The following is a 25596-nucleotide window of genomic DNA, read 5'->3' on the forward strand; positions in this document are numbered from 1 at the left end:
CTACTGTGGTGCTGGCAGTCTGGTAGAATGAGCTACTACAGAGCCTTCTAAGGCTTGTCCATTGTTCTCAACAGAAAAAATACAGCTGGTTTACCACTTAGTTGTTTTTTTTGTACAATTGTCTATTCTGCCTACCTGGTATGAAAGGTACAGACAGCTGGTTTGACTTGTCTGAGATCCTTTGCTCTTGAACTGAATTGGCTAAGCAAATTTAAGATGAGTAACATCCTCTCTCCCTTATTTTGTGGTTTGGGAAGAGAGAAGTTAACTGCATGATCTGATACAATATCATTTCCACCACTGCCCTGGGACAAAGGAAAGCTTAGTTCTAAGGCCTACTCTATTTCTATGAACTGTAATGTTTACCCACTTTCAAGGCTAAATGGGTCAGCTGACAAATCTTATCCTTCATGGCCTCATCAGGGATTTCGCCAGTCATGTTTCCTGTGTTTTTGAAGGTATTGCGTACCTAATTATATGCATTTGCTAATTTAAGGTGTATGAGGTATGATCTTTTTTTTTTTATAACTGGCCGATAACTTTGGTCTCTGTACCAGTATAGAACATCCTACTGCCTGCAGGTACTCTGCACCCCCTTGTAGCATACAACAGCACTGCTGACTCAGCTAGTGAGTATCTGCACAGATACTTACATGGGTCTTCCAAAATGAAAAACTTACAAGCTTTTAGCAGGCTTGAGGCTGGGGAAAAGGGTTCCAGGGGTGAATTTTCCAAGGCATGTAGGGACAACTAGCAACCTCAGTTCTTCTATGCCCAAGAGGTCTGGGGTACTACTTATGTGGCTTTTAAACTAACGAACAATTGAAACATGCTTTATCTTAAGACTAAATGTTTCTCCCAATGAAATATTCTCTGAAGGATGACCTGATGATTTGGTTCCTTGTCACTGTATTATTGCCAGTGCAAAGTCATCAGTGTCAAATATTGCAAATTCTCCTTGTCCGTGTCTGAGGAATCTGGATGAGGGGATTCTCTTGGATTCCACTCCCGAAGTAGAAGGCTGGTCTGGCCTGGAATAAGAGCTGATTCCATGCCATGTGACCATGCATTCCTTTGTAAATTTCCAACAATCAAAAATAGCAGAGGCTGTAGCAGGTGTTGGAAGTCTGACCAGAATAGTGGATATCTGCACATCTCTAATGTGCTAATCCCCATGGATGAGGGTCATACTGCAGCAGTGATGCCCACAACAAACATGTTATACTTCCTTGCAGAATGCACTTCTTGCAAAAGCAGTAAAAACAGTGCAGTGTTTCTTACAGCTCCAAAGTGGTTCAAGTGTCTGATGTTATTACGGTATACTCAGCAAATAATGTACACGCACATGAACACCAAGATTCATGTTTATACCTGCCATTACTTTCCAGTTCAACATTGTAATTCTATTTTGCTAAAGACGACGGTGACCACAACGAATGAACTACAAATACTACACAACGATGTAAAAACAAGCAGCACAATCAAGTGTAAAACTGGAGGATTTTTTTTTCATGGAACTGTTTATATTTGTAAAAATGAGAAAGATTTACAGTAAACATAAAAATACTGTACAAAGTGAAACCTTACTAGTACCCCTACCCACTGAGATGTTATGGTCTCTTTAAAGCCCAGTGACAATGTTAACAAGCATTATATTTACAACTGCAAAACATTTGCTTTGGTTCTCATTAAAACACAGATGCTGCCCGTCATATCAGACAGGCTTTACAGACCAACCTTTTTTCAAAACACTTGTGTCCATTTTTGGTAGGCAAAGAGGCAAACATATCAACTCATATGTTATTGCACAACTCAGACATTATGTGTAAATCTTTAAATATGCTACAAACTGATGATGAAAGTAAGAATAACGGTCCCTTGTACTGTAAGTATCAAACGCAACATTACCACAGATATCTGCAGGCCACTGCTAAACATGAATTCTATGACATCTTTCTATTAATTAACATTTCAAAATTAGACGGAACACAGGTTAAACAGCACTCATGGCAAAGGAAGAAAACTAATATGGCAAACAATGAAGCAGGCCATGCAGTTAAATTCACTAGCAGAGTACTCTATGGCTCATAATGTAATTTTTAAACAGAATTATAAAAGTGAATAATTTAAAATAGTTAAAAAAAAATCTGAAGCCCACATTCATCCATACATCTAAAATGGGGCATCTCCTAATTTAACAGTCAGAAACTTCTGGTTGTTCAGACAAAAAAGTTTGATTTTTATCTCTTTAAATTCTTTGTGAAAGAATCTAATGTATGGAGCCAGCCACACACATTATAAATTACTCTCTTGGGACTCCTGTGGTAAAGCATTTATTTGACCTTGGGCTCTATATTTCTCTCTCTCTTTTTCCCAGAACCATTTTGAGAACAGACATACTTCTGAAGGTCACTGATACAGGAGTTGTGTCAGTGTTGGTATTACTTCTTTATTTGGCCTTTCATTCACCTTGTTCTCTTGTTTTCTACTTGTGACAGATAAAGTCTAGCATTGTTGGTATTAGTAAGTGAAAGAAGCACAGTATAAAAATAATGCTAGCTCAACATAAATACTAACACCCCTTAAACACATTTTGTAATTTAATTATATAAAGGGACTCCAAAAAATGCACTACTTTCCTGTTTAGCCTTACATGTCTGCTGGCTTCTTGGACTGCATGCCTACATCAAGAATATTCAAACATTAACAAGATATAATTCTGCACCTTGTGATGTACATCTTCAAGTGACTATGACAACAAATTTACAGATATTACCTCATCCATGATAGCTGAATGAACTGCATTACCTTGCTGCAACCCTAACCAGTACATGCATCATGGCTGTGTGCTCCAAACCCTTTTGGAACCAGCATGCAAGAAAAGTACAGTTGTGTACCTACCATAAATGTAGATGTTCGAGTACATTCACTGTTGCAGTCATTACTCTTGGGTTATCCTGCTGGCAGGCTACCCACACTCGGCCTGAATTACAAAGTCCTGGTTCGGAGTCGGTTGCTGTCGCCTCTTCCCTGACGTCAGTGCGCCAGGGGTACAAAAGATGCAGCCAACGCCATTTTCTTCAGTTTTTCTTGCCCCAGATGTCAGGTGCCCCCAAAAGTGTAGGCTAAAAAAACATTGCTTATAAAAAGCATGCACTAAAATAAACATTACCTTCATCTACAAGCAAATACACCACATAGGTTGTATAGAATAGAGAAGTACAGATAAGCCCCAGCAAAGAAAGGGGGATGGTGGGTGGGTAATCTGGACTGCAACAGTGAATATACTTGAACATCTACATTTATGGTAGGTACACAACTGTACTATGTTCATCGTGTTTCACTATTGCAGTCATTACACTTGGGTTGAATCCCAAAGCTGAGGTTGGGTGGCTGGGCCTAAATAGGATTAGGAGTGGCTATGAGGCCCTGCAGAACTGCAGTGGCAAAGCCTGCTCTGGATTTAGAATAAAGAGGCAAATGGTAGTGCTTTGTGAAAGTGTGCACTGAAGTCCAAGTTGCAGCCTCCAAAATGTCCCTAGTTGGTACTCCTCTGAGGAAGGCTGCTGAAGTGGCTGCTGCTCTGGTTGAATGTGGCCCAATGCCTTTAGGCACTGATTTGCCATGTTGAGAATAGCAGAAATGAATGCAGTGTCCTATCCATTTTGAAATAGTCTGCTTTGAGATAGCCTTTCCTTGTGATCCTGCAGCATATGCCACTAAAAGTTGCTCAGTCTTTCTGAAAGCTTTAGTTTTGTCCAAGTAGAAGCGTAGCTGTCTGTGTATGTCCAAAGAATGCAGAAGTCTCTCCCCTTTATTCTGTGGGTTTGGGTAAAAAGTAGGCAAATGAATGGTTTGGTTAAGAGCCACACTGGACACTACCTTAGGCATACATGTTAGGTTTGTCCTTTGAGAAACCCTGTCCGGATGGAAGATAATAAAAGGTTCCACAGCCATTAATGCCTGTAACTCTGAGACTCTTCTTGCTGAAGTTATTGCTAGGAGCAGAGCTGTTTTCCATAAGAATTTTATCTCAGCTGTATTGGCTGGCTCAAAAGGAGGCAGTGTGAGTTTTTCCAATACAAAATTGAAGTCCCATGCAGGTATTGGTGCTCTCCTTGGAGGTCTTATGTTTTTGGCCCCCCTGAGGTACTGCCTAAGCAATGGATGTGAAAAAATAGGTGGGTCCGTATTGTAATGAGCTGAAATGGCAGAGGAATGGATCTTAATTGATGAGATGGATAGGCCTTTGTCCAGCATCTCAGTTAGATATTGTAAAATCTGAGGAATATTTGGAACAAGCGTGTCAATTCCTTGTGCCTGGTTCCAAGCACAGAATCTTTTCCATTTTTCTGCATAAGATTTTCTGGTGCTGGGCCTCCTGGCCTCCAAAATAACATCCATAACCTCTTTAGAAAGAGATGTATTCTGAATGGTTACACTATCCACCATGCAGCTAGGTTTAGGGTTCTGAGTTGGCTGTGCAGGATCTGATTGTCTTGCTGGGTCAGTAAATGAGGAATTTGAGGCAATGTCCAGGCTGGGCCTTGAGACAAGCTCCTTAGGATTGGGTACTAGTGTTGGCATGGCCAATATGGGGCAATTAGTATCATTTGTGGCTTCTCTTGTCTGACCTTTAAGAGTACTTTGGGGAGGAGAGGCAGTGGAGGAAAGGCATATACTGTGAGGTTGTTCCAGCTGAATGACAAAACATCCACTTTCCATGCTTGTTTGTGATAAGTCCTTGTGCAGAATCTCTGAAGTTGGCAGTTGTGAGGGGAGGCAAAAAGATCTATGTCTGGGCATCCCCATTTCCTTGTTATCATGTTGAAGATTTGTGGATCTAGTTTCCACTCATGAGGATCCATGAGGTTTCTGCTTAGTTCGTCTGCCAGAGCATTTGTTTTTCATGGCAGGAATTGTGCTTGCAGGTGTACTTGGTAAGTCAATGCTGTGTTCCACAAAATCATGGCTTGTCTGTGGAGGGGGTAGGAATGTGTGCCCCCCCTGCTTGTTTATGTACCACATGACTGTGGTGTTGTCTGTCTTTATCAGCAGCTGTCCTGGATGAAGTAGGTCCTTGAAGGCTGTGAGGGCATTTTGTATAGCTAGCATCTCTTTTTGATTGATGTGAAGATGCCTTTGGCTTGTGGGCCATGTGCCCTGAATACATTTTCCTACCATGTGGACCCCCCAGGCATAATCTGATGCATCTGTTGTTAGTGTTTGCCTGGCTGTGGGTAAAGTGAATGGCTGTCCCTTGTTGTGGTGACAGGCCTGTGCCCACCATCGAAACTTCTGTTGCAGGCAGGGAATGAGTGAAATGAATGATTCCAGGCTGTGGCAATGTTGTGTCCAAACACTTTTTAGATACCATTGTAGTTTCCTCATATGCAGTCTTGCATATGGAATTAGCAGAATGCAGGATGCCATGTAGCCCAGAGCCTGCAGAATTTTTCTCGCAGATAACTGGGTCTTTGTTGCCATGCTTTCGAAGTAAGAAGTCAGTTGCCTTTGTTTATCTGGCGTGAGATAAGCCATCTGGGCAGTTGTATTTAAGCTTGCACCCAGGAATATTATCTCTTGAGAGGGTACTAGTTTTGATTTCTTTTCGTTTACTGTGTACCCTAGGCAAATTAGTAATCTTTTTCAAACGCCAGATGCTTTAATAGAATGTCTTTGGTCTCTGCTTGAATAAGGCAGTCGTCCAAGTAGGAATATATTTGAATTCCTCTGTCTGCAAAATGCAATTACTGGTGCCAGGCATTTTGTGAAGACCCTGGGCGCAGTAGATAAGCCAACGGGCAGTGCAGAGAATTGGTAGTGCATTGAGCCAGCTATGAATCTGAGGTATCTTCTGCAAGATTGTCTGATTGGGACATGCAGGTATGCCTCTTTGAGGTCCAAAATTACAAGCCAAGATTTCTTGCCCAGCATGGGCAGAAGCTGCTGCAGAGTCAACATTTTGAATTTTGGAATGTCCAGAAAAGTATTTAGAATAAACAGGTCCAGAATTGGTCTCCATGCTTTGTCCTTTCTTGGTACTAAGAAAAGTCTTAAGTAAAATCCTTGTCCCTGCTCTTGTTGTGGTACTGGCTGAATAGCCCTCCTGTCCATGAGAGCTGAAACTTGTTTTTGTGCCTCTGCCCACTGATTGTGTGGCAGGTCTGGCATACCTTTTGCCTTTGGAAGGGTGTGAAAATGGAACCTGTAGCCCTGAGAGACTATATTTAAGACCCATTTGTCCTGGGTGATCATGTGCCAATTTTGTGAAAAAAGTGCTAGCTTTCCCCCCAAGGCTGCTGCCAAAAGATAAAAAGCTTGGCATTGGCAGAGGGAAGTCATTGGGACTGTTTCCAATATGGCTGTGATTTGTCTTTTCTGCTTTTGGAGGTAAAAGCACCCCATTGTTTGGGCCTGTATGAGCCCTGGGTCTGTTGTCTGCCTCTAGGGCATCTTTATCTGCCTCTTTGTGGCCTGTCTGACATGGGAAAGGACCAATTTTTAGAAGGCCAGTTCCGGCTAAATCTGGGTGGCTGTACCTGTAAGAAATCCTTTACTGTCTGCATAGACTTAGCTTTATCCTCCATTTTCTTCAACACATCTTCTACCTTAACACCAAACAAAGTATCATGCTGTAATGGAGCATCCAATAATTTTGCTTTAACATGATCAGGCAGAGTCTGTTCCTTTAACCAAGCATGCCTTCTAATGACAGAACCTGTAACAGCGGCCCTGCAAGAGGCCTCCAGTGAATCAAAACCACATTGCAAAGTATGCTTTCCCACTTGTTCAGCTGCATGCAATAAATCCTGCATTTCCTTGTTCTCAGAACATTCAGAATTTGTCAACATTTTCTGTTTTAGCAGATACATTAAGTATTGCTGATATTTAAGCATATGAAACTGACAATTTTAAAGCCCTTACAGCCAAGGTAGCAGAAGTGTAAACTTTTTTCCCCCATCTGTCCAGTACCCTTGAATCTCTATCTGAGGGGACATGTTTTTTTGCAGTAGACGCCTTGACCCCTTTGGGACCATGAGAAATAGTTTATGGGTCAGCAGCAGGGTTTTTATATGGAAATTTATGAGAATCTGGAACCCTGTAGTATCTGTCTGGCTTAACAGGTGCAGGAGGTAAAGAGTCGGGAGACAGTCCGGACTCTGAAAATACATTATCTACAATGTCTAGAACAGGTGGAATAGCAAGAGGTCTGTGCTGAGGTAGTAAAAGAAAGTCTCTGAGCCTTTTCTTAGATTTTTGAGTAATCTTGGCTTTCCCAGTGGAAATGCCCCCTCATGGTATGCAGGGTTTCCCCAAAGGAATAATTCTCAGGAGGAGAAGCTGAAGGAATAGGCTGAAGGAATAGATTCTTCAGCATCAGAATCCTCATAGGGAGGGATAGAGTATCCCTGTTCTGAAGAGGAGTCAGAGGAAATGGAAACCTGATCAGAGGAATCATATTCAGTGTCTTGCCCAGGCCTCTTATCAGGAGGGGGATGGGAACCCCTGATCAAAGTAATTAGGTCTTCGGCCATTTTGAGCATCTGTTTCTTAGGCATGGAAGTTTGTCCTGGAGAATGCTATACTTATTTCCTTGTCTTTAAAGCTGTTTTAGTCTTTGTCTTGGATGCTGAAGTTGGCTTCATGTAAAGCTGTGTAGGTCTGAAAACACCCTCAGAAGCCGATGCCTGCTCAGCGGCTCCGGACCCATCTGAGGGATTAGCTTCTGAAGGCCCAATGCCTTAAGTATTCAGAGGCCTAGTTGTCTCCACGTGGGAGTCGGAGGCGGCCTGTGGCTCTGAGGTAGCGGGTGTCAGGGGCTGTGAAAGCGCCTCACTGAGAACCGGTGACTGGCCTAGAAGAGGCTTTGTCGTCGGTTTTGGACCTCGGATGCCTGTCCTTTTCTTTTTCCTTGCGCTTTTTATGAACTCCGGTTGTTGGCTGTTCCGACGGCATATATAGTTAAACCTTCAGCCAAAGTAATGAAATGCAAAATCGTACCGAAGCTTAATAGTGAGTTGGTTAAATCTAGCACAAAACCGACAACTAGCAACGTCGCGGTCAGGGCCTAGGCAAGAAATACAGTAAGAATGAAAATCCTTATGAGGTATTTGCTTCCCACAAGAAATACAATTGATAACTTTTTCTGACATCGGTCTGGAGCAAGAAAAAAGTTTCCCCAACAGGGTACTTAGCTTTAATGAAGACTTTGGTTCTCAAATTCAATTACGAAAATCTCAGGAGTCGGCCGACCGGCACTTGCGAACTGCTTTTGCTTTGGGCAAAGCGCGGCAAGAAAGACTGAAGAAAATGGCATCGGCTGAATCTTGTATACCCCTGGCGCACTGGCGTCAGGGAAGAGGTGACATCAACTGACACCGGACCAGGACTTTGGAATTCAGGCCGACTGCGGGTAGCCTGCCAGCAGGATAACCCAAGTGTAATGACTGCAGCAGTGAAACACAATGAACATCAAGCTATAAGGAGCTGATTGTATCTTATCATTCTCATACTGCAAGATCAATGCACTTTAGGTAGATTTGAAGCACTTGCATAAGAAGAAATTTTAAATACCAGTTACTGTAGTTTACAACATAAAACAAACTCTGTGATGCCCTTTGTGTTCATAAATGAAAAACAATTTCAAAATACAACTTTACTTCAAATTAAACTAAAATTAGAATTATATTTAGAAAATAAAATCACAGCTCATATGGTCATTTCAGTGGTATGCTCATCACATCATTAGAAGGGAAATGTTTGACAACTCAACACTTCACTTCACTTCCTCTTACTTCTTGTGATCTTAATGCATGTAGTTTTGTTGATAAGGTTTTGTAAACTCCAGATCAATCCTCAGCCCTACTACTCTGTGTGCATGTCTGTGTGTTTGTATATCTATATATCTATATTTACACACACACACACACACACACACACACACACACACACACACACACACACACACACACACACACACACACACACACACACGTGTACATATTTAGAAAATCAACCCTCACTCAGGGGGGGATTGCAATGGCATAATGGTGTCACCAGCTGTCTTATTACAAAATAAATCAACAGAGGCATTGTGAGACAAAGCACAGACATTAAACCCAAATTAAAGCAAATTAAAATACAAATCATCCACGAGACCAGAAAAGACATGTATCCTACTGATGGCAATACTGTTCTGAGAAATTCAGACCTACAACTATGTATGTGACCAAAACGGTACTTTCAGAAAAGATACTAACAGAGCAAAGACGGTCTTAAAATGCTGTCATCAGGTATGAAAGCTCAAAGTAATCTAAAAAAGTTTTTTTTTTCAACTGTTTTGCAGCATTAGCAGGGGTGGCTTTTTGTGAAAGAAAGAAAGAAACCAGCTATTTAGAAATTAATGGCAAGAAAGATGTAGGTAAGATTTTAAAATCAGCACAACTTCCGACTTTAGCCAATCACAATACTTAAGTTTTCAAATAATATGCAAATACATGGTCTATTTAAGATTTGGAATCCTTCACATCCAACCAACAGATTAGAATGCTCCAGTTCACTGGCTTTACAATGAATTCAGACATATGGCAAGTTACTTCTTGACAAGCATTTGTCACAGAGCCAACTACTATGTCTTGTGAATTACTTGGAGATCATTTTACAAATCCCTAGACAGGGTGAGCAGTCATTGTGAGGACAGTCTCCTTGCAGGAAATGAGAGTAGATGGATTACAAATGAAGATTATGGCTAATCGTTTTCAGTGGCATAAACCCAGCTATAACTTCAGAATGATTTTGTCTTTATGTCATGCCTTGTACAACAATACTGGTAGACACAGTGAAAATTCTTCTTCTTCAAGTAATCCAATAACATTGTGCATCAATAATACGTACTGTGCAGCATTGTCACGGTTTGCTTTTACACATCAAATAATTGCTCAATTCACATGATGTGCACATTTGTAGAACACACTTTAATGGCACTTTGCTTATCACATAAAAGCTTATCAATCTGTATGAAGTTATCCACAGTTCAGTTTTTGTTACTGTTTTGTCATATACAATCTAAACTATTTCGACAAATGAGAAGGAGTTTTTACATTAGTAATCAAAGTTTTGTTTAAGAATGTTGCTCATTCAAAAAATAATCACTTTTGTTGAGTGTACAGAACTCTGGGCAAAGTTACTAGGTGAAGAAAAGACCACAGTAAAATAATCCATTCGTCCATAATTCAAAACATGGCAAAGTCTCTTGGCACATGCTAACAGATGCATGAAAATGACGTTGGCTTTGGCGCCATTGGACAGTGCTTAGAGAAAGAGAAATGAGGTTGCTTTGACAAAAAAGCAGCATCTATCCACAGCTGATGAAAAACGTAGGCAGTGCTGTCCTGTTCTCTGCATGTAGAACCTGACCTCCCTCAAAAATGGGAAGGCTTCACAAAGTTTTTAACATGAAGACATATTTTGTTGCAGATTTGTGTTTGTTTTGCAGCACACCTGGAGTATGTGGTATTTTTTTTTTTTACTTTCAAAGAAGCTGTGTAACATTCTTGTAAGCCATTTGGAAATTCTCATAAATAGGCATTTGTTTACAACAAGTTAAGGTGCTGCACATTACTACTCCAGATCAAATATAAATGGACTTCTGGCTCATTAATGACCAGCATAATTGTTTAGCATGAGCCTGAATTTCCAGGTGGAGAAATGCTAATGAAAACAAATTAGCTCCATTACATCTCCAGTGAAACCACCACTGCTTTTAAATAAACTCATAATAAGATATTAATTCATTTTTAATTAATCACAACTTCTGTGGGACTCATTAGGTATAAGATACCCAGACTGCCTTTGTTAATTCCACTATATAAAATGAGTTTGAAATATTCAACATGGTTTCCCTCCAAAAGAAGTCAGCACAAAAAAAGACGATTTTGAAATACACAACCAGTTTGTTCTCTTCTTTTAAAAAGTTCAGATAACGAAGGCCTTAAAATCAGAACTTAACCCTGTAAAAGTCTGTTCAAGGACTTTAACTTTGCGGTTGCGTGGATTTCCTCCGGGTGCTCCAGTTTCCTCCCACACCCCAAAGACATGATGTAGGTGGATTGGACACTCTACATTGGCCCTAGGCGTGAGTGCGTGTGTGTGGAAAGTTGAGTGCTGGGCTGGCAATGACACCGTAAAAACTCCACTGCCAATCATGAGCAGACAGGTGATCCGCTGTGGCGACCCCTAACCGGGAAAGCCAAAAGAAGAAGATTAGCTATTTCAGAATATCTACAGTGTATTTTAAATAAAAGCTAAAATCTGCAGTATTTTGCTTCACACATGAAGAAATGTCGTCTTTTTCTGTTTCGCTGTTTATCGGACAGAGTGTTCACTGAAGAAAGCGGGATGATTATTCAAACAGCTGAAGATCAGAACAACAAGGTTCAAGAGTTACCGCTGGTTGGAATCAGTAAAGAATGCAGAGCCCAGTTTCTGGTTATACAGAACTGATGTGTCCAGCACACTGATGTCCTTGATCAGGCTAACTGAAATCCAATTCCTTTAGGTCAGTACAACTCCCCAAAAAGTTTCCTTCATAAAAGACAGATGAGACTTTTCCCCTCTTCAATCTCTTCTTGGACTCTGTCACTGGATGTGGCGATTTCAGCCTGTGCTGAAAAGACAGCACAGAGGAACGTCAGCCCAGTGCCTCCGATGGCTGTGTAGAAGGCCCATCCTAAAGAACATTCACCAAGCTTATACGGAGATGCCTCAGGGCCACAGTAATCTTCTGCCTTCTGACAACCCCATCCAGCAGGGAAAAGGATGAGACCAAGGATCAGGAAGAGGCCTAGAAAACAAAAATCAGAATATGAGGAAAAAGTGAAACCTAACTGCAGTTTCAATACATGCATACCTCTCAATCTTAGTGCAAGAAATCTGGACAAAGCCTAAAATGACAGTGGGACAAAGGCCCAGGAATTGGGAAAGCTTTTAAATATTGCTCTTATATACTTACAAAAATTACTAGAATAACATCATTTGTGTTTTTATGCATTTTCTGAAGAATACGAAGTCTGAAACTAAAATGTATATCATTATTTAGTAACTTCAATCCTCAGTGATTTACCAAAAATCTACCAATGTTATGGGAATCAGGCCAAAAATATAAAGCAAAATATGAACATTCTGTGAAAATCTGGACAGTTGAGACGTATGTAAAAATAACAATATTTTGGAAGAAGTTTACACTTTTTGTACACAGTTCACAGGGTCATGCTGCCTGAATTTTGTGCTGGCTAAAATCATTTGAAGTATTAAACTGCAGCTGGGGAACCTCATTTCTAAATATACATACTTCAAAAACTGAAGGACTGAATGACAAAGTTCTAATTTTATCTGGCCAAAAATGTGTCAGAAATTTGAAACAGATGATTTTTACCAATAAGTCAGTATTGTCCCCAGAAAACAGTGCAATGTTCATTTGTAAATTGTTCACTAAACCAGTCAAGCCAGTGAAAACTGAAAGGCAGGTAAGTATATAGTCAAGAGGTTTCAATGGATCATTCCAGAAATAAACCAAAATATACAGAATGCATGGCGAGTGCCTTTCAGAGGATTACTATTGGGTCTCCAATCATGATCAAGCTATTATATGTTTTCAACATGGATGTCAAGAAATTTAACTCAAGAGTCCAATGAAGCATATGTTGAGAGTTGAATTTTGTCATCCATGTGAGAACATGTAACTACTATGATCAGCCAGACTTGATAATACTTCTTTGTAGTACACTGTGATACAGCTGCTCCAATGTACAGTTATAGAAAAAAAGTGCAGGAACATGAAGTATTTTACAGCTTTGAAAACCATAAATTACATGGTGCTGCCATACAGATAACACACAGAAAGTACAGCTGTGTACACTTACCATAAAAGTAGATGTTCAAGTGTATTCACTGTTGCAGTCATCACATTTGGGTTATCCCTGCCAGGGTAGCCCACATTCGGCCCAAATACCAGAGGCTTAGTATTTCTGCGTCAGTTGCTGTCGCTCCAGGACTGACATCAGGTCATCAGTGGTATAAAAACAGGTAGCCGACACCATTACATCTGTTTTTCTTGTCCTAATGTCAGGAGTCCCCAGTAAGGAGCTAGGTTATGGAAGAACACCACCAACAGAACGTAAATACCAAAGATTCCTTGGAGTGAGAGAGAGAGAGAGAGAGAGTGAGAGAGTGAGAGTGAGAGAGTGAGAGAGTGAGAGAGAGAGAGAGAGAGAGAGAGTGAGAGAGTGAGAGTGAGAGAGAGTGAGAGTGAGAGTGAGAGAGTGAGAGAGAGAGAGAGAGAGAGAGAGAGAGAGTGAGAGAGTGAGAGTGAGAGTGAGAGAGAGAGACAAGGGGGATGGAGGGACGGAAACCAGGACTGCAACAGTAAATACACTTGAACATCTACATTTATGGTAAGTGTACAGAACTGTACTATGTTCTTCGTGTTTCACTGTTGCAGTCATCACATTTAGGTTGATTCCCAAAGCTGAAGAAAAGGGTGGAGGCAGTCAAGGAGACTAGGGGCTGGCTAGGATGCCCGGCAAGACTGCAGTGGCAAAGCCTGCCTTGGATTTGGAGAAGATAGGCAGGTGGTAATGCCTGGTGAAGGTATGAACAGAAGTCCATGTTGCAGCCTTCAGGATGTGCCTGGTGTGGACCCCTCTGAGGAAGGTTGCAGAGCAGTGGCGGCTGGTGACTTCACATCAAAGGGGGGCTGCAGGAGACAGCTGAATGGGTGGGATCAATGGGAATGGGTGCAGCCAACTAGAAAGGGGAGGAGCTATGCTCAAAACCACAAAAAGTGTAACTTTAATTAAATACTCTGCCCTGGGTGCCAAACCATCATAATGAGAGTCCAATCAAGACAAAATGAAGTATAGAAGAAAAGACATTTCAATCCATTGGCTGCATGACAGCTTACTTAATATCTAGATGAAAACAAAAAGGTTGTGAGGCATGAAAAAGTACAGTTTTGTACCTACCATAAATGTAGATGTTCGAGTGTTCACACTGCTGCAGTCATTACACTTGGGTTATCCTGCCGTCAGGCGGTCCTGCAGTCAGCCAGAGTTCCAAAGTCCTGATCCGGCATTGGTTGCTGTCACCTCTTCCCTGATGTCAGTGCACCAGGGGTATACAAGATGCATCCGATGCCATTTTCTTCAGTTTTTCTTGCCCCAGATGTCAGGTGCCCCCAAGTAGGTAGGCAATACATATTGCTAATAAAAATATACATATAAAAATAACAACAATACCTTCATTTACAAGCAAATACACCACAAAGGTTATATAGGATAGAAAGGTATAGATACGTCCAGCTAGTTCAGAGGGGATGGAGGGAGGATAACATGGACTGCAGCAGTGTGAACACTCGAACATCTACATTTATGGTAGGTACAAAACTGTACTATGTTCATCGTGTTACACTGCTGCAGTCCTTACACTATTTAGAATCCCAAAGCTAAGGTTGGGTGGCTGGTTTATAAAGAGTTAGGATTGGCTATGAGGCCCTGCAGAACTGCAGTGGCAAATCCTGCTCTGGATTTAGAGTAAAGAGGCAGGTGGTAATGCTTGGTAAAGGTGTGCACTGAACTCCATGTTGCAGCCTCCAAAATTTCCTTGTTAGGTACTCCTCTGAGAAAGGCTGTTGCCTTGGTGGAATGTGGCCTAATGTTATTTGGGACTGATTTTCCATGCTGTGTGTAGCAGTAATGTATACAGTGTCCTATCCATTTGGATATAGTCTGCTTTGAGATAGCCTTGCCCTGTGATCCTGCAGCATATGCTACAAACAGTTGCTCAGTTTTCCTGAAAGCTTTTGTTTTGTCCAAGTAGAAGCGTAGCTGCCTGTGTATGTCCAAAGAATGCAGAAGTTTCTCCCCTTTATTCTGGCGGTTTGGATAAAAAGTTGGCAAATGGATGGTTTGGTTAAGAGCCACACTAGATACCACCGTTGGCATAAAGGTAGGGTTTGTCCTTAAAGAAACCCTGTCCTAATGAAAAATTATAAAAGGTTCCACTGCCATTAATGCCTGTAGCTCTGAGACTCTTCGTGCTGAAGTTACTGCCAGGAGCAGAGCTGTTTTCCATGATAAAAATTTTAGATTGGCTGTATTGGCTGGCTCAAAAGGTGGCAGGGTTAGTTTTTCCAAAATGAAATTGAGGTCCCAAGTTGGTGCTGGTGCTCTCCGGGGCGGTCTTATGTTTTTAGCCCTTCTGAGGTACTGTTTTAGCAAGGGATGAGAGAATAAAGGAGGATCCGTGTTGTAATGTGCTGAAATGGCAGAGGCATGGATCTTAATTGATGAGAAGGGGAGGCCTCTGTCCAGCATCTCAGCTAAGTATTGTAAAATCTGAGGAATGTTTGGAACAAGAGGGTCAAGGTTTTGAGCCTGGTTCCAGGTGCAGAATCTCTTCCATTTTTCTGAGTAAGCTTTCCTGGTGCTAGGCCTCCTGGCCTCCAAAATGACATTCATAACAGCTTTAGAGAGAGGTGTTGCCTGTTTGACTAATGAATCTGCCATGCAGCCAGGTTTAGGGTTTTGAGCTGACCGTGTAGGATCTGATTATTTTGTTGAGTCAGAAGGTGCGGAATTTGAGGCAAAATCCATGGTGGGCCTTGAGCTAAGTTCCTTAAGATAGGGTGCCAGTGCTGGCGTGGCAGCAACCTGGAGCAATCAGGATCATCTGTGGTTTTTCTTGTCTGGCTTTTAGGAGTACCTTTGAAAGGAGAGGCAGTGGCGGGAAGGCATAAACTTTTAGGTTTTTCCAGCTGAACAAAAGAGCATCCACTTTCCATGCTTGCTTGTGAAAAATTTTTTGTAGTTGGCAATTCAGTGCGGAGGCAAAAAGATCTATGTCTGGGCATCCCCATTTTTGCATTACCATGCTGAAGATTTGTGGATTCAATTTCCATTTGTGAGGGCCCATGATATTTCTGCTTAGATCGTCTGCCAGAGTATTATTCTTTCCTGGCAGGAATTGTGCTTGCAGGTGAACTTGATACGTTAGAGCTGTGTTCCACAAGGTCATGGCTTGCCTGCATAGGTGATACGAATGAGTGCCCCCTTGCTTGTTTATGTACCACATTACTGTGGTGTTGTCTGTCCTGGATGCAGAAGGTCCTTGAAAGCTGTTAGGGCATTTTGAACAGCCAACATCTCTTTTTGATTGATGTGAAGATGCATCTGGTCTGTGGTCCACTTGCCCTGAATGCATTTTCCTGCCATGTGTGCTCCCCAGGCGTAATCCGAAGCATCTGTTGTTAGAGTCTGCCTGGCTGTGGGTAGGGTAAAAGGCTGACCCTTGCTTAGGTGACATGCCTGTGCCCACCATCGAAACTCCTGTCGTAGGCAGGGAATCATTGGTATTACTGCTTCTAAACTATGAGAGTGTTGAGTCCAAACACTTTTTAGGTACCATTGTAATTTCCTCATATGCAGTCTGGCATATGGTATTAGTAGTATGCAGGATGCCATGAATACCAGGGCCTGAAGAATTTTTCTTGCAGGGAGATGGGACTTTTTTGCCAGTAGTTGAAAATAATGAGTTAGTTGAACTTGTTTGTCTGGTGTGAGGTAAGCCATCTGGGCCATTGTATTTAAGCTGGCACCCAGTAATATAATCTCTTGTGAGGGCACTAGTTTTGACTTCTTTTCCTTTACTGTGTACCCTAGAGAAATTAACAACCTTTTTACAAACGCCAGATGCTGTAGAAAAATGTCCTTTGTCTCTGCTTGAATAAGGCAGTCGTCCAAGTAGGGATATATTTGAATTCCTTTTTGTCTGCAAAATGCAATTACTGGTGCCAGGCACTTTGTGAAGACCCAGAGCGCAGTAGATAAGCCAAAGGGCAGTGCAGAGAATTAGTAGTGCATTGTACCAGCTTTGAATCTGAGGTACCTTCTGCAAGTTTGTCTGATAGGGACATGCAGGTATGCCTCTTTGAGGTCCAGAGTAACAAGCCAAGCCTTTTTGCCCAGCATGGGTAGAAGCTGCTGTAATGTCAACATTTTGAATTTCGGAATATCCAGGTAAGTATTTAGAATTGAAAGGTCTAGTATGGGCCTCCAGGCCTTGTCCTTTCTGGGGACCAGGAAGAGTCTTGAGTAAAGTCCTTGTCCTTGTTCCTGTTGTGGTACTTTTTGAATAGCTCTCATGTCCATGAGGGCTGAAATTTGTTTTTGTGCCTCTGCCCATTGATTTTGTGGCAGGACTGGCATTCCTTTTAGCCTTGGTAAAGTATGAAAGTGGAACCTGTAACCTTGAGACAATATTCAGAACCCATTTGTCTTGGGTGATTGTTTGCCAGTTTTGAGAAAAAAGTGCTAGTTTTCCCCCTAAGGGGGCTTCCAAAAGGGAAGTTCTTGGCGTATGAAGGGGAAAGTCATTTTGACTGTTTCCTGTAAGGTTGAGACTTGTCCTCACCTTCTTTTGGGGTTGAGGTGCCCCACTGTCTTTGAGCCTTGGGGTTGAGATCTGCCTCTTGGGCATCTGTATCTGCCTCTCTGTGGCCTGTCTGACACTGGAAAGGACCAATTTTTTGTTGGCCAATTTCTGCTAAATCGAGGTGGCTGTACCTGTAAGAAATCCTTGACTGTTTGCATAGATTTAGCTTTATCCTCCATTTTCTTTAACACCTCTTCTGCCTTAACACCAAACAAGGTATCATGTTGTAAAGGAGCATCCAATAATTTTGCCTTAACATGATCAGGTAAACTCTGTTCTTTTAACCAAGCATGTCTTCGAATCACAGAACCTGTAACTGCAGCCCTACAAGAGGCCTCTAAAGAATCAAAACCACATTGTAGAGTATGTTTTCCCACCTGTTCAACTGCATGCAATAAATCCAGCATTTCTTTACAATCAGGAGCTTCTGAGCTTGCAAGCATTTTCTGTTTTAACTGAGCCATTAAATATTGTTGGTACTTAAGAATGTGAAACTGGCAATTTAAAGCTCTTACTGCTAAAGTTGCAGAAGTGTATACTTTCTTCCCCCATCTATCCAAAGCTCTGGAATCTCTGTCAGAGGGCACTGGATTTTTTGCAATGAAGCCTTAACCCCTTTTGGACCCTGGGAAATAGTTTCTGGATCCGCCAAAGGGTTTTTATAAAGAAACTTGTGAGAGTCTGGGACTCTATAGTATCTATCTGGCCTGGCTGGTGCAGGGGGCAAAGAATCAGGAGATAAGCTGGATTCAGAGAACACATCATCCACAATATAAAGCACAGGCGGAATAGACAAGGGCCTGTGCTGAGGCAATAAAAGGAAATCTTGAGCCTTTTCTTGGATTCCGAGTAATCCTGACTTTCCCAATGGAAATGCTCCTTCATGGTATGTAAAGTTTCCCCAAAAGAGTAATCCTCAGGAGGAGAGGCTGAAGGGATAGATTCTTCAGCATCAGAGTCCTCTTAGGGGGGTAGAGAGTATCCCTGGTCTGAAGAGGAATCAGAGGAAATGGAAACCTGATCAGAGAAATCATAGTCTGTATCCTGCCTAGGTCTTTTCTCAGGAGGGGGATGGGAACCCCTGATTAGAGTAATGAGGTCTTCGGCCATTTTAAGCATCTGTTTTTTAGGCATTGAGGACTGTCCAGGAGAATGCTGTACTTGTTTCTTTGTCTTTAATGGTACTTTTGTCTTGGCTGTTGTTTTAATGGTAAGTTGTGAACGTCTGAAAACACCCTCAGAAGCCGATGCCTGCTCAGCGGCTCCGGACCCATCTGAGGGATTAGTTTCTGTAGGCCCAATACCTTGGGTTTCCAGAGGCCTAGTTGTCTCCACTTGGGAGTCGGAGGCGGCCTGTGGCTCTGAGGTAGCGGGTGTCAGGGGCTGCGAAAGTGCCTCACTGAGAACCGGCGACTGGCCTAGAAGAGGTTTCGTCATCGGTTTTGGGCCTCAGATGCCTATCTTTATCCTTGTCCTTGCGTTTTTTTCGGTATTGCGGTCATCGGTTGATCCGACGGCATGGTATAATTGAACCTTCGGCCAAAGTAGTGCAAAGCAAAATCAAAACGTCTTTTTATAGTGCGTTTGTTAAATCTAGCACAAAACCAACAACTTGTCACGTCGTGATCAGGGCCTAGGCATGGAATACAGTAAGAGTGGAAGTCCTTATGAGGTATTTGCTTCCCACAAGAAATACAATTATTAACTTTTTCTGACATTGGTCTGATGCAAGAAAAAAGTTTCCCGAATGGGGTACTTAGCTTTATTGAAGACTTTGGATCTGAAATTCGACTTCGAAAATCTTAGGAGTCGGCCGACCGGCACTTGCAAACTGCTTCTGCTTCGGGCACCACGTGGCAAGAAAGACTGAAGAAAATGGTGTCGGATGCATCTTGTATACCCCTGGCGCACTGACGTCAGGGAAGAGGTGACAGCAACCGACGCCAGACCAGGACTTTGGAACTCTGGCCGACTGCGGGACCGCCTGATGGCAGGATAACCCAAGTGTAATGACTGCAGCAGTGTAACACGATGAACATCATACATTACTTTTTAAATACATTACTGGAATGCCAGTTAAAGTTAAGTATAAGAAAAACAAGCAGCACTCAACTTAAACCACTTCTCCTTGCAGTGCAATTCTAATTATAATTTATATTCAGCTTTATTAAAGTACCAAGTAATATGTTGAAAGTAGCAATCTCTGTGATACCCCCACTTGTAAAAATGTTTCTTATCCAAAAAAGACCTGCTGCCTGACACCAACTATCTACTTGTTTCATGGGGAAAACATGATCAAAGTAAAAAATGAAAAGCAAACAGGAAACAAGCTCAACATACATTGCTTAAAGGATTACTGCACAGGATATGGACTACACATGATAGATTGCCATTCTGTTTAGTTTGCAGGTAAAGCCTGTAATGAGCTCTTACAATAATGTAATCCTGTCCTTTATTACAAATACTGTCATATGCATTTCAATACCCAAGGCTTATATGTTATCTAGTTATGTAAGTATTCTCTGCATGGCAACAACAGAAAGGCTTTCAATGTTGGGAATTCTTTAACAGTATGCTTATTAAAACTTACTTGCATCTTACAATCTCAGACAAGCTTACCAGATGGTCATTAAAGCACTGCTACTTAAACACAGAGCAACAGGCACTTTCTGAATAATAATAAGCATAAATCAACAGTATAAAAATATGACAGAAACCAGAACATTCTGCAAAATCAAGGACAGATGAAAAGCCATTGTAGTACTTGTGTCTACCTTGGATGGGGGGATAGTCTGCACATTTACACTGCATAACTGCTCCTTGCCTTGCTTGGACACATCCAGAGTCACTACCTGGGGGAGTGGGGTGCAACATGTATGTCACAATTTGAAATGTCTCTGGCTGACTGCAATGGCCCTGACACATTTGTCATACCTCTCAGCTTCAGAGCAAAAAATCTGGACAAAGCCATACATAGAAGTGGGACAAAGACCCAAAAATAAGGATAATTTTTAAATATTGCTCTTATAAACTTAGAAATATAATAGAATAGTAGGTCTTGCATTCGTATGAATTTTCCGAAGGGTATGAAATCTGAAACTGAAATGTCTGTCATTATTTTCTAACTTCAGTCTTTAATGATTTGCCACAAAAAACACAATTTTATGAAAAATGGACCAGAAATGTGACTCCAAAATATCAAATAGCCACACAATACAGCTGGGAACCTGTCAAAGAATGGACACTTTTTAATACTGGTACTGCTAACTTGAGCAGCTGACAAAATAAAAGAATCTACATGCATTTCTGAAATAAAAGTAATCTATAACTGATTATTACAGTTATTTATTAATTGTAAACCCTCCATGTTTTCTTCCAAAATTGCCATTTTGTGGAGGGATTATTAGGGGAAGAGCAACATTTTGAGCTAAAATCGGGGACAGTTGAGAGGTTTGGATATGCCTAATTCTATAAAGCAATTTATTTGCATGTACCTCTCAACCTGTTAATGTAGGAAATCTGGACAAGGCCAAATATATGGGGGGAACATATAAACAGTACTAAAAATTGCTCTTGTATAAACTGACAGTTGATCGCATAACAGGTCTTGCTTTAGCATGCATTTTTCTGAAGGTTATGAAGTCTGAAACTCAGTGTTTGTCATTATTTAGTGACTTCATTCCTAAATGATTTGACAGAAAACCACAAATTTTATGAGAAACAAATGAAAAATAAGAAGCAAAAATGTATTCATTCTGCAAAAATCTGGACAGTTGACAGGTATAGTTCAGCCGGGGCTGTCTTTGAGTTTGCTGCCCTTCCCCCCTCACGAAATCATGGTCGAATGGAGCTCCCCCCCTACAGCCATTCCAGTGAACCATTACTTGGCTATTTCACCCCATTTACCATAAACACTAATGTGCATACTGCTTTAGTTCTGCGATGATCTGGACTTCATTTAATAGTTTTATTTTGCATTTTACAGCGCAAACACTAATAGATAGCATATGTGCTAAACAAAATAATGCAGTCTCACAATGAGAACAGACTTAACATTAAAACTTCTCTGCCCTTGAAAACTCACAATCACTGAAACAGCATTAAAACCCACATTCAAAGAAAATACATTTTGCCAGTGGCTGATTAACTTTGACTTTGGGCTGTTTTCAAATCACAGGTCCCTTGCACACGAAACATACACATGCTCTTTCATATATCGTCCTGATTGTATTAAATTATATTCCTTGTACAATACAGTACAGTTTTAAAGGGTGTTTTAAATTTACTGTTTTGAAATTTTTCCAGTAAACAATGAAACAAAATGCATGCACCAGTAATGACAAAACTGTCCAATTCAGAACATTTCCATCATAAAAGTCTACTCAAACTTCTACAGTTCACCAGTATCAGTACATATGCACAATCTCTGAAGAAGTAAAAGTCATCTAAATAATTCCACATTAAAGAGATCTGTAACTAATGAAGAGGTTCATAGGTTCATAGGTTCATAGGTTCATACTAGGCTATCTGCCCAAGGGCATTTATAAGCCTAGCCCATAGTTATGTGGCTTTCGCCACCCCTTTAGTTTGAATAAAACTATGCCTATTATTTTGCTGTGCCTCTGTCAAGCAGTGACACTGAAGTAATCCCTGGGGTATATCTGCGATCTCCCATCCATTGGTCAAGATTCCTCTTGAACAAGGCCAGCGAGGTGCTCTGCCTCACATGTACCGGGATTTTGTTCCACAGCATAGGGAGTCTCTGGGTGATGAATCTGTCCCTCCAGCACGTTCTATTAATAACCGTGTCAAGGTTTAAGTCTCCCGCCCTTGTGGTTCTGAGGGATCTAGATTTTTGAGGTGAAGCATATTCATCAAATCTGGGTTTGACATGGCCTTATATGTCAGGCACAGGTCACCTCTGAGCAAGCGGTATGAGACTGAATAGAGCTGGAGTTCTTTCAGTCGGGCAGCATAAGACATATTTTTGAGACCCTTTATCCTTTTGGTGAGGAACTTTTGGGGCCTTTCCAGCTGCTGCAGGTGTCGGGTCAGATACATTCGAATGGGGCATTGTACTCAATCATAGGTCTAATGAGTGATGAGTACAGGGGGACGATGACCTCCCTTGATCTAGATGTGAATCCCTTCATGATCAGGTGGGCAATGTAGAAGGTTTTCCTAACTACTTTAGCAACATGAGTGTCAAACGAAAGGCTACTGTCAACCTGGGTCCCCAGATCCCTGATGACTTCTTCTGTGCTCAGTGGATTGCCACCTATATGGTAGCTAGGGGTAACCTTGTTTTTCCCGAAGGGTATGACTATGCATTTTTTGGCGTTTAACTTCAGGCCATGGCTCTGGCACCAGTTATCCGTTTCTTTGAGGCCCTTCTGGAGGATATCTGTGTCAGATGTGTTTTCGACTATGGCCCAGTTTGCAGTCATCTGCAAACTTTGTCAGCCATAACCCTCCTGTGTTTGCTTGTACTTCAGAAAAGTAGATGCCGAACAAGAGTGGACCCAGGACTGAGCCCTGTGGGACACCACTTGTGACAGGCTTTGAGTCTGACATGGCTCCAGCAACTCTGACCCTGTGGGTTCTGTCACTTAGCCAGTTTGCAACCCATCTTGTGATGTATGGGTTTACATTCAAGCTGATGAGTTTTTCGATGATACCTGAGTGGGGTATTGTGTCGAAGGCCTTTGCCAGGTTGAGGTAGGCTGTATGGACTGCCTTTCCCTCATCAATGGCCTTGGTGACTGTCTCGAAAAAGTCAACCAATTTTAAAAGGCATGATCTGCCTTTGACAAAGCCAAACTGGGTTGGATCCAAAGTCTGCAAGTTCCCTATGTTTTTATTTATGAGTTCCATTATGATCCTCTCCATGGCTTTGCAGATAAGGCTTGTCAAGCTAATGGGACGGTAATTTCCAGGGTCGGTGGAGGCACCGCCCTTGTGAAGTGGGACCACAGTCGCGCCACTCCTTGAGTGCGTATCCTGAGGTGAGGCTAAGATTAAACAGCTGTCCTAACTGCGGGTTTAATTCCTCATTGAGTTCGTGGAGCACACAGCCAGGGTCACCATCCGGTCCCATGGATGCTGTGTTTTTTGCCTTGGAGAGAGCAGTTCTCACCTGGGCGTTGGAGATGTTTGGGGGGCTACAATCCTCTGGTATAGATATCTCTCCTTTTGGGAGAAGTTTGCACTGAACCTGTCAGCCAGTATGTTGGCAATGTGTGTAGGTTCAGTAATCTTCACATCATTTTGAACTAATTCTGTGCATATCTGGGAGTTTCCTCCTAGGTTTCTAACATAGCTAAAGAAGGCCTTATGATTGTCTTTTTGAGTCCTTGGCGATTTTTCTCAAAATTTGCCTTGGATGATTTTATGAGAGCTCTTAGTTTTTTACTTATAATGATCAAAGGTGTCTTACCTTTCAAGGATTTTGCTCTATCTTGTAGTAGCTTCCTCCTTTTGTTGTAGAGCTTGTTTATGGCTGGGGTCCACCAGACTGGACGCTTGCCTTTGGTACAAAGAGTCTTAGTTTTGTTTGGGATTGCCTGATCCATGCAGTCCTGTAGGTGCTGGTAGAAGGCATTTGTAAGTGATTCAGCGGTTTGAGTAAGGTTTACCACTGGCTCAGGGGCCTTAAAGGAGACCACACTAGTTTTTAGAAGTGTGAAGTCGGCTTTTGAGAAGTTTTTCACTGTGGTCTTTTTTATTTCAGGTGGGGGCGGGATGAGGACCTCCAGCGAGATTAGTTTATGATCTGATCTCACCAGTGAGGGGTATACTTCCGGTGTTGAACATTGTGATCCCATGTTCGTGATGATGAGATCAAGTATGTTTTCTCCTCTTGTGGGGATGGTGACTAGTTTTTCCATGGCATTTGAGTTTATGAACTCCAGGAACCTTTGGGCTAGAGTTTTTGGGCTTGAGTAGTGTTCCCAATCTATATTGGGGTAGTTGAAGTCACCTAGTATGATGGTGTTTGGAGATACATTTATCCCCTCCAATGTTTTCAGGAAGGCCATGTGAGGTTCCTGAGTTTGAGAGGGTTCCTGAGTTGCTGCTAGCAAACAACTTTGTATTTAATTGTTTCATCTACAAATAAAGTGCCTGTTACCCTTGAGGAATAAATTGCCTATCTTACACTAAAAAAATGATAAGCTAGCAATATTGCAATAGGGAATGGATGACAAACTGATAACAGGTTTTGCAACACAGTACAGTATCAGCAATGCATCTATCTACTGTGGGAGTAGAACCCACAGCCTTCTGCATTACTGCTTGGTAGTAACTTGATTAAAGTGTAGCTATCATTCTAAGTCTTTTGGATTAAGCACTTGGGCTTCAGACCAGTTTTACATTAGGAAGGTTTGTGGCATGCACTGTGGTGGCAGGACAGGTAGCTTTCATCCTTCTAAGTTGGGAACTGCTGATTGAGAGCCCAGTGTCTGTTATTCTTAAAGTGTATTAGTTCTGGTTTAAGCACTTGGGCTTCAGGCCAGTTATTTTACATTAAGAAGGTTTGTGGTCTGCACTCTTGTGGGAGAAGAGGCTGGACTCTGCCCTTCTGAGCTGGGAATTTCTGGTTAAAGGTTTATAGTGCCTGAATATTTGAACTGTATCTTACTGAAATTGGTACACCTTGTTTGCTGTAGCATAGACTAGATCCAGGCCTGCAGAATCTAGCTTTGTTTATATGCTTGTTGTTTGTTTGCTTGTTATTTCCCTGGAATGCTAATTTCACCTAATAAGCGGCTTCTCAGCGCTTCTGTGGATCACTAGTGATATCTGCATTGCTTACTGTACTTATTTCCTTGTTTCACTTGAAAGAAAGTTACTGTTTGTCGTTTTTGCATTTAAGTTACCTGCAACACATTGCACTTAAGTTACTTGGCACTTGCTCACTAAAGCAATTATATAAGTCAGCACTAAAACTTAAAAGCACTACACCCTCACTCCCCACTGGCCCTTGTTTTCAATTATAAAGGAATTCCCAATATTATTCTAGCATGTCCAAAGGTCAGTTCAGTTGTCAATCTCCTCTCCGGTCCAGCTGGTGAATCTGGGAATCTTGAGCAATGTTACAACTGCCTC

At 41.7% G+C, this 25596-nt stretch overlaps 1 protein-coding gene across 1 annotated transcript in view; it reads right to left on the reverse strand.

Moving 5' to 3' along the window:
• Window positions 1-11154: 11154 nt before the first annotated feature.
• The window catches only part of LHFPL2 (LHFPL tetraspan subfamily member 2), a 292098-nt gene continuing 277656 nt past the window's right edge, over window positions 11155-25596 (reverse strand). Inside the window, exon 2 of the mRNA XM_044063706.1 lies at window positions 11155-11845. Coding sequence (XP_043919641.1) covers window positions 11589-11845 — 257 coding nt within the window. The 3' untranslated portion in view covers window positions 11155-11588. The remainder of the gene's footprint in view (window positions 11846-25596) is intronic.

This window comes from Protopterus annectens, chromosome 2.part2 (genome assembly GCF_019279795.1).
Source record: "Protopterus annectens isolate FY-2018-M chromosome 2.part2, PAN1.0, whole genome shotgun sequence".
In the NCBI taxonomy this organism is placed as follows: domain Eukaryota; kingdom Metazoa; phylum Chordata; order Ceratodontiformes; family Protopteridae; genus Protopterus; species Protopterus annectens.